Here is a 15,099-nt window from a genome sequence, read left to right on the forward strand (position 1 = left end):
AGTATTCTGTTCACAAGGTTGCACTTTCATTTTTACACTGCACACTTAGCTACTTGTGCAGATCTATTCCACTATTCATTGAACCTCTTGGAAGAGGTAAGGGGTTGATTCTGTGTACTGTATTTGCGTTAGCCGCCCTGAGCCCAGTCTCGGCCGGGGAGGGCGGGGTACAAATAAAATTTATTATTTATTATAATGTGGCCCTGTGGTAGATCTAGATGCTGACCAGATACTACAGTCCATAATGCCACAGTAGTTTAACCTAAGTTATAGTCACATTTCAACTGACAGGACAAATCAGTCAATGGCACCTTTGAAACATCTGTCAACATGATTTTTAGTTCAGTTTTAAAGTCATTCATTATACTGTACAGGTCTTTGCATAGTCTTCTCTTGCAGTGAGGCCACAAAAAGAAATTCTACCTTTTCAGAAGAGGTGATTTTAACGAGTGTGTTTATTTGATACAGCGCACTTCCACATTCTTGTCTGGAATGTAAGTTTAGCTGACCACTTCCTGTATCATCACAGACCAAAAGCTCAACAGTATCCCACATAGCTTAAATAAATCTTTATGCCCTGGAGAAAATCAGAAGAGAAACTAATGAACAACATAGCAGACCAGCAAAGTAATTATTTGAACCTTTGTATTAAGACAAAATAACCATGCTGTTTTTAAGCAATGTCCTGACAGGCAAAAATTTGAAATGCATCTATTTAGTTGGTAGAATAGACACGTGCCCCCATTTTACATTTTACTGTGTGATGGGAGAGAGGGCCGTGTCAGCGCCCCGGACTCCCTCCCGCTGGGCGGACAGTGTTTGCTAGCCAGGCTCCCGCATCAGCTTAGCTGACGAACAGTCAGAAATCCCACAGGAGAAGCCCACCCCCGCTTCGCCTGCTGGGCATCCAGCAGCTGAAAGCAACCCATAATACTAGTCTCCCCGCCCGGCTACAGCCCCCGTTTAGGCTCTCCCGGCTCCCCACGGCAAAAAGACGACGATAGCCACCAACACACACGCAGCTCTCCCCGCAGAAGCCGCCGCCGCCGCCTCAGACGCTCAAATTGGCGCGGACGCTCCTAAGTGGCAGTCGGCTACGGGACACCGCGAGGGTCAAACCTCCTCAGCGCACAGCGCACACGGCTGCTGGCAAACCCCGCCCTGCCACTCCGCGCCACAACACACACTAGAGATAGGAACGTGCAGAGAGATGTTTGGAAACAGACTTCTTGTTTCTTTAGACCTGCCGCCCCTCTCAGAACAGCGGGAGAATGGAGAGTGATGTGCAGAGACCCCCGGCGTCGCTGCCCAATAGGCGTGTGCAGCACGGCGTCTTCTTCACAGAGGGAGATTATTCTCCTCCCGTAGCTTTCTCGCTTCTGAGGCATTTATTTTATTTAAAAAAAAAAACGATGCCGATACTGTGCCCTCGTGAGTACCCCCAGGAAAAAAAGTACTGTTCAGTTTTGAAACTTCTTTGAAGAATATGGAATTAAAAGAAGGGATGTTAAGTGGGTTAGAAACCCAGGAAACCAGGGCTGGAATCACTACGCAGTCAGGAAGCTCCCTGTGTGACTGCTATCCCTCTACCTAACCTACATTGCAGGGTTGTTGTGAGGAAGACATAAGGGAAAGGATACTCGAACACCACCCTGAACTCCTCAGAGGAAAAGCAGGATATGAACATAATATTAATAATATTGAGAAAGAAAGATAAAACAAAACGATAAAAGCAAAACATCCCCCTCCTACCTGTCTGTCTGTTATGTCTCTTGAGCTTGGAATACAGCTGAAACTCGGAAAAGTATAATATCATCAAAAAGTGCATTTAGTTCAGTAATGCAACTTAAAAGGTGAAACCAATATATGAGATAGATGCATGAAATGCAAAGCAAAATATGCCAAGCCTTTATTTGCTGTAATTGTAATTATTTGTCGTTAGGTGGGTCAATTATAAATTTAATGTGATTAATGAAATGTAATAGCAATGTTTCTTTTTGTATTATTGTAGCTATTTGTTGTATTACTGTGGAATTTCCAAAATAAAGCATTTGTAAAATTAAAAGAAAAATATATATAATAAAAACACAAAAAAAACAGTAAGTTGCATTACTGAAATGAATGCACTTTTTGACAATATTATAATTTTCCGAGTTTCACCCATAGGCAGATAGTATTTTATAATGTAGCAATTTGATTGGCCCATAGGAGCTGTTTAATCCGGCCCCAGGAGGGGAGTTTGGAATAGTCTATCAGGTGTGACTGATGGTGTCAATAAAGTATATATAGCCTAGGATCTGGGCGGGGCACTACTCACTCCTACCGGATGGTTGACTGATTTTACTATGAGTTGAAAACCGATGGCTCTACACTGAGTTTATTTCACTTTCCCTGGTTTTGAATTGGGGAGGGGGGCAGGTGGATAGGGCAGTAAAAAGAAAAAGAACAAAACGCACAATTGGGATATTAAGGACTACAAAGACTGGACTTCACACGTGCAGCCTACATCCCGTACTGCAGCTCAGCACACTTTAAATTCTCACCTGAACCATCCCTGGTGCCATCCTGCTTTCTGTAGCAACATTTTATTTATTTCATAAGCTTCATACACCACTTGATTGGGGGGGGGGAACCCTCAAAGTGGTTTAAAACAAGGAAAGTTAGAAAAATTCACAACCCTACCGTATTATAAAACATACAAATACTAAAACAAAAGTTAGGCTTGTCTAAACAATACTATTTTTGGCGGGCACCAAACAAGAAAAAAAAATGAAGGTGCCTGCTAGATCTCAATAAGCAGGGATTTCCAAAGTACAGGTGCTTCCACGCTGAATGACTCAGTTCTTACAAATATGGAACAGGTATTATGTGGCACCTGAAGTAGTCCCAATTCTGGTGCTCAAAGCAGTCAAGTGACCTTGCAGGTGACCTTGGAAGTGTGCTTTCCCTGAGCACATGGTCGAAGGGGGCGGGGCTTATGTGGAGTCAGGTGACTAGCTGTGGGTGGAGCTAGTCAGTGCCTGGAGTTCAGTGACTGAGGAGGGAGCACAAGGGCTTCTGCCTCTTGGATTTGTGAGACTGTCCAGGCTTGTGTGTTTGTTTGTGGCCGGTGACCTTGCACGTGACCTTGGAAGTGTGCTCTTCCTGAGCACATGGTCTGTTTGACCCACCTTTTAGATTTAGGGGAGCTTGTCTTAAACGTTTATTGGGGGAGACCTAGGCGGCTTCCTCTTCTTCTTCTTCTTCTTCTTCTTCTTCTTCTTCTTCTTCTTCTTCTTCTTCTTCTTCTTCTTCTTCTTCCCTGACTTCAGGCTTTTCAAGATGGAGGGTAAGGGAACAACTGCAATCACCTGCAATTCCTGCACAATGTTTGTATTATTGCCAAAGGATGTAGGCAGCTACACCTGCAGCAATTGCAAATTGATTGCTCTACTAGAAGACAAGGTCCAGCAACTTCAGGCCTGTGTCATAGCTGCCAAGTTTTCCCTTTTCTCGCGAGGAATCCTATTCAGCATAAGGGAAAATCCCTGTAAAAAGGGGATAACTTGGCAGCTATGGCCTGTGTATCTACGCTCCAAATAATTAAAGAGGTGAAGTTTTTATTGGATGCAGCAGAGCACACTGTCTGCACCAAGGGGGAGACAGGGGACATCCCTGAGGAGGAGGTCAGTTCTCCAACACAGGAGCCAGATGTATAGAGGAACGTGACTCATAGAAGTAGAAGGCCCAGGGATCGTTCTGAATTTTTAGAACTAAACAATCAATTTGAAGTGCTCTCCCTTAACATAGAAGATGAATAACAGACTCAATTTGAAGATCTCTCCCTCATCACAGTTGGTCAGAAATATGAAGACAAGCAGCAAAGTGAGTCCTCCGAGAATATGCAGGTGACCTTGGAAGGGACAGCACACAGAAGAATCCTGACCAAGCCTAAGAGGAGGCGTGTAGTGGTGATAGGGGATTCCCTACTGAGGGGTACAGACACAGTGATCTGTGGGCCTGATAAGACATCTAGAGAGGTGTGCTGTCTCCCTGGGGCCAAGATCAAAGATGTAACAGAACGGCTGCAATGAATCATAAAACCCACTGACAAATACCCCTTCCTTTTGGTCCATGTGGGAACCAATGACACTGCAAGCCATAGCCTTCAGAAAATCAAAAGTGATTATGAGGCTCTTGGCAGGAAGTTGAAGCAATTAAATGCACAAATTGTCATCTCATCTGTCCTCCCAGTTGAACGACATGGCCCAGGGAGAGAGGGAAAAATAGTGAACAACTGGCTTCACAAATGAACAACTGGCTTCGCAAATGGTGCAAGAAGGAACAGTTTGGATTCTTAGATCACGGTCTGCAGTTTATTGAAGATGGACTTCTGGCACAAGGGTTGGGAGGAATGTTTTTGCCATTAAACTAAAAAACCTCACCAGGAGGGCTTTAAACTGACTTGTGGGGGGGGGAGGGAGACAGTGGTCCTAAAGGTAGGAGTCTACCAAGTGCTGAAGATGATCACCCAAATGTCAAGGACCAAATGGAGCAAACAGCACACAGACTTAGTGGTAGGAGGAAAATATCCTGAAATAAGAGACATGGGGGAATGATCAATGGTCTTCAATGTCTGTATACTAATGCACAGAGCATGGGAAATAAACAATATGAACTTGAGCTCTTGGTACAGCAAGCTAAATACGACATAATAGGCATCACTGAAACCTGGTGGGATGAGTCTCATGATTGGAATGTAGTAATAGAGCGATACAATCTATTTCAGATAAATAGACCAAACAGGAAAGGAGGAGTAGCAGCGTTATACGTCAGGGATGTGTATACCTGTGAAAATATCCAGGATTTAAAACTTCAAAGCCATATTGAGAGTATCTGGGTCAAAATTAAGAGAGAGAAAAATAACAGTGATCTCATTATGGGAGTTTACTATAGATCCCCAAGCCAAACTGAGGACAGAGATTAAACCTTCCTGGAACAGATGGCATTCAAAAGGAAGTGATATAGTAGTAATGGGGGATTTCAACTATCCTGATATTTGTTGGATGTCAAACTCAGCCAAGAGCATAAGGTCGAACAGATTCCTCACTGGCCTTGCAGACAACTTCATTGTCCAGAAAGTGGGAGAAGCAACAAGAGGATCAGCCATTTTAGATCTGATCCTAACCAATAGTGATGACCTGTTTAGCGTGGTAGAAGTGGCAGGATCATTAGGTGGAAGTGACCATGCTATTCTGGAGTTTATTATACAGCGGAAAGGAGCAACCAAGCATACTAAAACTCAAATTCTAGACTTTAAGAAAGCCGACTTCAGAAAACTTAGGGAAACGCTGGGTGAGATCCCATGGACAGCAATACTAAATACTAAAACAGAAGGGAGTTCATGATGAGACGGAAACATGGAAGGTGCCTAAAGAAGCCAGAGTGACTATCTAAAGATCTTTTAACTGAGCTAAGATTCAAAAGGGATATGTATAAGGTCTCGTACACCCCAGGTAGTGTGGATATATGAGGTCTCGTACACCCCAGGTAGTGTGGCTGCTGACCTTGAGCCAGACATCTTGGAGAGTGAAGTCAAATGGGCCTTAGAAAGCACTGCTAATAACAAGGCCAGTGGAAGTGATGATATTCCAGCTGAACTATTTAAAATTTTAAAAGATGATGCTGTTAAGGTGCTACACCCAATATGCCAGCAAGTTTGGAAAACTCAGCAATGGCCAGAGGATTGGAGAAGATCAGTCTACATCCCAATCCCAAAGAAGGGCAGTGCCAAAGAATGCTCCAACTACCGCACAATTGCGCTCATTTCACACGCTAGCAAGGTTATGCTTAAAATTCTACAAGGCAGGCTTAGGCAGTATGTGGACCGAGAACTCCCAGAAGTGCAAGCTGGATTTCGAAAGGGCAGAGGAACCAGAGACCAAATAGCAAACATGCGCTGGATTATGGAGAAAGCTAGAGAGTTCCAGAAAAACGTCTACTTCTGCTTCATTGACTATGCAAAAGCCTTTGACTGTGTCAACCACAGCAAACTATGGAAAGTTCTTAAAGAAATGGGAGTGCCTGATCACCTCATCTGTCTCCTGAGAAATCTCTATGTGGGACAAGAAGCTACAGTTAGAACTGGATATGGAACAACTGATTGGTTCAAAATTGGGAAAGGAGTACGACAAGGTTGTATATTGTCTCCCTGCTTATTTAACTTATATGCAGAATTCATCATGCGAAAGGCTGGACTAGATGAATCCCAAGCAGGAATTAAGATTGCCGGAAGAAATATCAACAACCTCAGATATGCAGATGACACAACCTTGATGGCAGAAAGCGAGGAGGAATTAAATAACCTTTTAATGAGGGTGAAAGAGGAGAGCGCAAAATATGGTCTGAAGCTCAACATCAAAAAAACCAAGATCATGGCCACTGGTCCCATCACCTCCTGGCAAATAGAAGAGGAAGAAATGGAAGCAGTGAGAGATTTTACTTTCTTGGGCTCCTTGATCACTGCAGATGGTGACAGCAGTCACGAAATTAAAAGACGCCTGCTTATTGGGAGAAAAGCAATGACAAACCTAGACAGCATCTTAAAAAGCAGAGACATCACCTTGCCTACAAAGGTCCGTATAGTTAAAGCTATGGTTTTCCCAGTAGTGATGTATGGAAGTGAGAGCTGGACCATAAAGAAGGCTGATCGCCAAAGAATTGATGCTTTTGAATTATGGTGCTGGAGGAGACTCTTGAGAGTCCCATGGACTGCTAGAAGATCAAACCTATCCATTCTTAAGGAAATCAGCCCTGAGTGCTCCCTGGAAGGACAGATCGTGAAGCTGAGGCTCCAATACTTTGGCCACCTCATGAGAAGAGAATAATCCTTGGAAAAGACCCTGATGTTGGGAAAGATTGAGGGCACTAGGAGAAGGGGACAACAGAGGACGAGATGGTTGGACAGTGTTCTCGAAGCTATGAACATGAGTTTGACCAAACTGTGGGAGGCAGTGGAAGACAGGAGTGCCTGGCGTGCTATGGTCCATGGGGTCACGAAGAGTCAGACACGACTAAACAACAACAACAACATGTATAAAAAAATGGAAAAGGGGGGGAAACCACCAGAGAGGAATTCAAACAAATAGCCAGCATATGTAGAGACAAAGTCAGAAAAGCTAAAGCACAGAATTAACTCAGGCTTGCTAGAGAGGTTGAAAGCAACAAAAAGGGCTTTTATGGGTATGTCCGTAGCAAAAGGAAGAACAAGGAAACAGTGGTATCACTTAGAAGAGAAGATGGTGAAATGCGAACAGGGGACAGAGAAAGGGCAGAACTCCTTTGTTTCTTCCACAGCCAAACTAAGTGAAAAAAGTTAAACAGACTGAGGAGAAAATTGTTGTGTATTGAGTCAAATGATTTTATATCTGTATTATTATTGTCTGTATTTGCATTAGGATAAAGTAACTGCCTTTTGGTTCCAGAGGGTACAGCTACTATTGGTTCATTTAAGCTGCTGTATTTGGATCCTCTGTCTTATTGGTTTCCTCCAAAAGGCAGCACTGTGATTGCTTGATATTGTTCCCTCCAAAATGTATCCCTTCCTAGCTAGTCCCCTGTCCCTATAAATGTAGCTTTCCTCTCCTCAGTCTTCAGTCTTGTTCACTTTAATAAAGAGCTGTTACTAGAGAACTGTCTCCAGCATGTTATGTCAAGAGAGCTGAAATCACAAACCCCACGTCACAACAACTGGCGACGAAGGTGGGATCCGGAATGCTGAGGAGCGGTTAAACACAGCCCTGCCTCAGAGTCCGGATTGCAGCTTAGAACAAGACTCACTGGCCAGCTGAGAAGACGACCCTGCCCGCTAGGACAATGGAGAGTCCAAGGGTATTGGAGCCCTTCCAGCCATCAGAGCCCCACACCTGGGAAGACTACGTCGAACGCTTCGAGTTCTTCGCAGTGGCTCAAGGGATCACCGATGCCAGCAAAAGAAGGGCCACATTCCTGAGCTACTGTGGGCCCGAGACCTTCAAGCTGGCCAAGGCATTACTTGCTCCAGCGAAGCTGAGTGAGACATCTCTCAAAGATATTCTTGCCTGCCTAACAAGCCACTTGGCGCCTACTGAGACCAAGATGGCCCGGCGGATGGAGTTCCATAAGAGGCAGCAGCGTGCTGGGGAGTCTGTATCCACATTTCTGGCTGAGCTCCGGAAGCTCGCTCAGCATTGCGGCTTCCAAAATCTGGAAGAGACTCTCCTGGATCGGTTTATTGGTGGTCTGAGCAGCAAGAAAGCCAGAAGACGCATCGTGGCTAAAGAAGAGGTTACCCTTGCTTCAGCCTTGAAGGAGGCCACCGCCACGGAGAATTATGAAAGAGAGGAGCTTGATGCCAGTCGCAAGGCCACTAAGCCACAGATAGAAGTTGCGCATGCCATGGACGAGCTAGAGGCTACTCCGAGCCAGAGCCCAGTCCGTGGGGTCGAGTTGGTGCGTCAGGCCTGCACAGTGCACAAAGATCGCCGAGGCAGTTGCCCAGGTTGTGGCGGAAACCATGAGCGGAAGAGTTGTCGTTTCAGGGATGCTATGTGCCGGACGTACGGAAAGACGGGTCACATCGCCAGGGTCTGTAGATCGGCGGCGTCGGGAGCAACAGGAGCACCTAGACTGGAGCATCGCAGACCGCCCACAGCAACTCGTTTTCTAAAGGACTGCCACTATGTAACGGAGATCAACGGGAGGGCAAGGTGAAGATTGAGGGTCAGCAGTGCGACATGGAGGTGGACTCCGGATCTGCATTCACCATCGTGTCGGACCAGACCGCGAAGACATTCTTCCTCAGGGGTAAGTTGCCCCCTCTGGAGCCCTTCCCGGCAACCTTGCAGTCGTACTCAGCAGGCCGCATCCATGTTATGGGAATGTGTGCCGTGAGAGTACAGTTCCGGGACAAACAGGCTGTACTCAAACTGGTGATTGCGAAGGGCAGTCGCCCCAGTCTCCTGGGCACTGACTGGTTCCCCGCCCTGGGACTGAGTATCTCAGGGCTTAATTCAATCCAAACCTGCCCTGAGATGAGCGAGGCATTATGCAAGGAATTTGCTGGTCTCTTTAATGGAAAACTGGGTTGTTACAAAGGGCCCCCAGTTGACTTCGAGTTGGACCCCGGGGTGGCCCCAATCCGACTCAAACCAAGGCGAGTGCCATTTGCACTGCAACCCAAGATCGAGGCAGAGCTGGATAAATTGGTCAAGCAGGGAGTTCTCTCACCCGTGGACTCTGCTAAGTGGGAGACTCCAATCGTCACGCCCCTTAAAGCAAATGGGGAAGTCAGGATATGTGCAGATTACAAATGTACTATCAATAAGGCACTCAGGGGAAACTCATACCCCATTCCAGTCGTATCACATCTGTTGGCTAAACTGGCTGGGGGCAAGGTGTTCGCCAAAATTGACCTGGCACAAGCTTACCAACAGCTGCCAGTAACCCCACAATCAGCGGAAGCACAGACTATTGTCACACATAAAGGGGCGTTCAGAGTTAACAGATTACAGTTCGGAGTTTGTGTGGCCCCAGGGATTTTTCAAGGGCTCATGGAACGCCTGTTAAGAGGTCTGCCGGGGGTCTTGCCATTTTTTGATGACGTTTTGATTGCTGGAAAAGACCCACAGGAACTGGTTGCGCGTGTCCGTGCAGTGTTGCTCAAGTTCAAGGAGGTGGGGTTGCAACTGAAAAAAGAAAAATGCAGTTTTGGGGTGCCAACTGTGGATTTCTTGGGGTTTAAAATTGATGCATCAGGCATCCACCCCACAGATGCTAAGATTAAGGCCATCATCGAGGCACCACGACCACAGAACAAGACGGAGTTGCAGTCATTCCTGGGACTTATTAACTTTTATCATTCGTTCTTACCCCAGAAAGCTTCGGTAGCTGAACCATTACATAGACTATTGCAGAAAAAGAATGTGTGGCGATGGGGGCGGGAGCAGCAGAAGGCTTTTGACTCCTTGCGAGGAATGCTGAGTAGCAGGAGCGTCCTTGCTCATTATGATGAGTCAAAGCCGCTGGTCCTGGCATGTGATGCCTCTCAATACGGTCTGGGGGCTGTGCTGAGTCATAGGGAACCGGATGGGTCGGAAAAGCCCATCTCTTTCTATTCCCGTACGTTGTCGCCCACAGAGCGCAACTATGCTCAAATTGATAAAGAGGCACTGGCTATTGTGTCCGGAATCAAAAGGTTCTATGATTATTTGTACGGTCGCCATTTCTCCATTGAAACGGACCACAAACCACTGTTAGGGTTGTTCAACCCAAACAAACAAACGCCACAAATTCTCTCCCCCAGAATGTTGCGTTGGTCAATATTCCTGAATGGGTTCCAGTACACCTTGACCCATGTGCCGGGGAAACAGTTGTGCCATGCTGATGCGCTGAGTCGATTGCCCCTTCCTGGCGGGAGCAATGAGGATCCTGCTCCGGCGGAGCACATTATGATGCTAGAAACACTTCCGGGGGCTCCTGTAACAGCTACGGATATAGCTGAGAAAACTAGGAAAGATGCTGTTCTCTCCCGTGTGCTCACTTGGGTGGGGAGGGGGTGGCCAGGTGGTCCGCATGAAGAAAAATTCAGGCCTTATGCAACAAGGCAGCACGAATTGTCCATGCATAAGGGTTGTCTCCTATGGGGAGATAGGGTGATCATCCCAGCACCACTGAGAAACAGGGTTCTTGAGACGCTTCACATGGGACACCCGGGAATGGTCAGAATGAAGTCGCTAGCCCGATGTTATGTGTGGTGGCCTGGAATGGACCAGAACATAGAACAATGGGTACGAACATGCAAGGCATGCCAAGAGGTGCGGCCAGAAGTGGCCAGAGCACCAGTCCACTGGTGGGAGCAGTCCAGGACTCCCTGGAGCCGGCTGCACATAGATTTTGCTGGGCCATTCCAAGGGAAGGTCTTTTTGGTTATCGTTGATGCATATTCCAAATGGTTAGAAGTGGCGATGGTCCCTAGCATGGCATCAGCTGCCGTAATCAAGGTGTTGAGGCAGCTGTTTGCTACCCACGGGTTACCTGAGACCATTGTATCAGATAATGGGGCAGCTTTTGTATCCCAAGAATTCAGGGCATTCTTGGCTGATAACTTTATAAGAGGGGTCACATCCGCGCCCTTTCACCCATCCTCCAATGGGCAGGCTGAGCGCATGGTAAGAACAGCCAAAGAATCCATTGCGCGCTTAATGGAGGGTAACTGGTCGGCTCGCATTGCGCGAATGTTATTTTTGCAGCATGCGACACCGTGTACTGCGACGGGCAAGTCGCCAGCCGAGCTGCTCTTAGGTAGAAGACTGGTAACGGTGCTGGATTATGTCCACCCAGATAAAATGCCAAACCGTAATTCAAGAGCAACCCCCCAGGCTGAGACTGACACAACAAGGTATCTCGCCCCTGAAGATCTGGTCTGGGTGAGGAACTATTCACGAGGTCCGCGGTGGGTGGCCGGTGTGATCACCCGGGCTAGTGGACCTGTGTCCTATTATGTGACCTTGGAAAATGGGCAAGTTTGGAAGAGACATATAGATCAGCTGAGGCGCCGGGCGCTCAGCAGGGAGGAGTCAGATAATTCATCCCTGGCTAATGACGCACAGCTGCGAGACCAGAGTGAAGATGGCCCAGAGGTGCAGTCACCAGGGGCTTCAGCAAATGAACCAGGGTCTGCTAGTCCTCAGGATGACGAGGTACAGGTCGGGGACCCTGAGATGTCTGGGACTCCATCTGTTCCTGATGAAACCCCTATAGCAGCCCCTCCACCACAGGTAACACCCAATCCAGAACCTGCAACACCTGTTGTCAGGAGATCAGGTAGAAGTTGTAGGACCCCACAGTACCTGAGGGATTACGTCTGCTGTGCTCACTAGGGGGGGAGGGGTGTTGTGTATTGAGTCAAATGATTTTATATCTGTATTATTATTGTCTGTATTTGCATTAGGATAAAGTAACTGCCTTTTGGTTCCAGAGGGTACAGCTACTATTGGTTCATTTAAGCTGCTGTATTTGGATCCTCTGTCTTATTGGTTTCCTCCAAAAGGCAGCACTGTGATTGCTTGATATTGTTCCCTCCAAAATGTATCCCTTCCTAGCTAGTCCCCTGTCCCTATAAATGTAGCTTTCCTCTCCTCAGTCTTCAGTCTTGTTCACTTTAATAAAGAGCTGTTACTAGAGAACTGTCTCCAGCATGTTATGTCAAGAGAGCTGAAATCACAAACCCCACGTCACAACAAAAATAACAGTAGTATAATAACAGTGATGATAATACAGTGGTACCTCGGATTACAAGCGCTTCAGGTTACAGACTCCGCTAACCCAGAAATAGTACCTCGGGTTAAGAACAGAAATTGTGCTCCGGCAGTCCGGCAGCAGCAGGAGGCCCCATTAACTAAAGTGGTTCTTCAGGTTAAGAACAGTTTCAGGTTAAGAACGGACCTCCGGAACGAATTAAGTTCTTAACCAGAGGTACCACTATATTGACATGAATAAAATGCTTAACTCTAAGTTTTTGTTCATTTGTTTGCAGCTTCCCAAGAAAATTCAAGGATATTCTCTAACTGTGTCTTTAAGTACCCCAAACCTTGCCCCTTACAGGGTATCCCTTCTATAGATGTTGCTACAGACCCAATGATGAAAAACACTGAGCCCAATTCCTTGTGACCACAATACTATTTTTTTACCTGCAACAACAGACACCAGAGTTTTCAAAGTGGCCACAGCAATCTCTTTCCAAAGGACATAGACTGACGGGGGTGGGGGGCTAACAGCCTAACAAAGGGAGGAAAGTTGAATTGCAGGGACATTCTCTCTCCTTTTTACCTCAATACTCTGTGCCCTAGACATAGCTGCCAAGTTATCCCTTTTTTACAGGGATTTTCCCTTATGCTGAATAGGCTTCCTTGCAAGAAAAGGGAAAACTTGGCAGCTATGGCCCTAGAATTGAAAAGATATGTCAAATCAGCAAGAATTTACCTCAATATATGCAACTGATACCGTATATAATTATTATGTTTTATGTTGTGTGATATTATGCAGAAACATTGAACTATGTCTGACAGTATATGTTATTTCCACAAAGGGGGGATGATGACGCAATTTTTGTGTGTAATTGTTTTTATGTTTAATGTATAGTGTCTTAATGTATACTGTATTATTGATTACACCCCAATGGAGGATTCTCACGCATTTAATTATTTCTAATAGATCAATATTTAGATTAGATCAATATATGACCACATTTCCTTGTCTCACCTGGCACTCTGCGAACCTTCCCTACCCATTTTAACATGTGTTAAAACTTGTTTTACCAAGCTTCAGGATCCATGAAAACACCAGATACATGAAGGAATAATCCCTTATAGAGTTATATATATATATATATATATATATATATATATATATATATATATATATATATATATATATATACATATATATATATATAAACAGATTGGTTTGTAAAGTTGATAACCATGGGCTCAGTTCTGATTGGGCATGTATCCCAGGTGCAATGAACTTTCTCTGGTCCCCTTAGAACAACTGAGCAACTTTCCTAGAGTGCAAGACCAATGCCAATAATAATAATAATAATAATAATAATAATAATAATAATAATAATGCAATCCCATAGGAAGCCAAAGGCAAAGACATCTCTCTCACGACATGTCCAAACATATGCCAGGGGCAAGGCGACATAGTCAAAATGAAAGTCCTAAGGGAATTCGCCAGGAGTTGTTGCTGTGGGTATGTTGAAGGTGTGAGACCAGAGATCTAACTTTAACACCTGAGAACACACAAAAAGGCAGAAACAAAACAAACAGCATTTTCAGTCATTGGTGGACCTTCCTGCTAAATGCATAGACCACTATTGAGAAAATGTTTCTTCCAAAGTGCTAGAATGCCACAAGTAATTTAGTAACAAAATGAAACATGTGGTATTTTTATGTGATATTCTATGTCCAGCCATGTGCACTGCTACACTTGCAAATAGCCTTAAGGGGCCTGAAATGCAAGACTTCAGATTTACACAAAGATTTCTAACATACCATGTTAATATTTTGTGGGGCAATGGTTTTTTTATATAAAAATATAGCCCCAAAGGGGGGAATTGTAATAAGAATGTTAAGGTCTTCGATACAGTATAATAAATGTTCATGAATGTAACAAACAAGTACGTGTATAAATATATAAAACACATGTCTGGAGCAGGACAGGAAGACAGTCCTGAAACCATTTTGACTCCCAAACTGACCAAATTTATATCTGCAAGGAGGGAGGGGTGAGGGAACCTTCCCATTGTCTCAGGAATTAAGTGATTACCATCTCAAAGGAATGGCCAGACTACCAGAAAAGGCAGTCAGATAAGGCATTTGATTATCAGATAACCTGGCAGACAGGAAAAGCAACAACATTCAATTTTATGTTGTAGACTAAGGGCAGGCACACCTTTGTTCTGGGTCCTCCTCCTCTCTCCTGCATGTGAGGGGAGCACCCTGTTGCAACAGCTTTAGTAAAGATCAGGCTTACTAGCTGCTTTGCTTCTCAATATTCTCTGGTTGGCCTTTGTTATTTTCTCCTACCAATGGAGAACCTACAAAGGACTTTATAAGGGCTCTTGTGTACCCCATAAGGAATAAGGGCAGATTTTGTTTGCAACATTGGTTTTCCTGATTTCCCTCAATATAGCTTTAAAAATGTCAAATTTATTTGGAATTTTGCAAAAGAAAAAACAACAACTCAAATTTTCTGTCCAGATTCTCACTTTTTGAAATATGGCAGCCTTACTAATGATACCCCTCCCAATTTCCCAAACTGGTGCTAACAGCTCTGACAAAGGGACCAGACTAGGTGTTATCAGAAGGAAATGAGACCAAGGAAGAACAAATAAAGATGCTGAGGGAACCTTCCTGACAAAAGGAACCTTCCTGACAAAAGGTTATGTAGATATTTTAATTAGCTTGTGAGAAGTGAGTACTTGAACCATACATGATTGACAGGGACATATCTGGATCTCAGACTTCTGCCTGACACCATACCTTTTCTGTGACATACCTATGATGTTTTGATGATGCA

General features: G+C 45.1%; 1 protein-coding gene across 4 annotated transcripts in view; it reads right to left on the minus strand.

The window, feature by feature from the left end:
* The window catches only part of KNTC1 (kinetochore associated 1), an 85,206-nt gene extending 84,118 nt beyond the window's left edge, over positions 1-1,088 (minus strand). The window contains exons 1-2 of one of the 4 annotated variants that reach the window (XM_060269573.1): positions 1,009-1,088; positions 424-577 (exon numbers count right to left, since the gene is read on the minus strand). In XM_060269573.1, coding sequence (XP_060125556.1) covers positions 424-555 — 132 coding nt within the window. In that variant the 5' untranslated portion in view covers positions 556-577; positions 1,009-1,088. The other 3 variants (XM_060269574.1, XM_060269572.1, XM_060269575.1) reach the window with 3 other exon arrangements.
* Between the last annotated feature and the right edge of the window lie 14,011 nt (positions 1,089-15,099).

Source organism: Zootoca vivipara, chromosome 17 (genome assembly GCF_963506605.1).
Source record: "Zootoca vivipara chromosome 17, rZooViv1.1, whole genome shotgun sequence".
In the NCBI taxonomy this organism is placed as follows: Eukaryota; Metazoa; Chordata; class Lepidosauria; order Squamata; family Lacertidae; genus Zootoca; species Zootoca vivipara.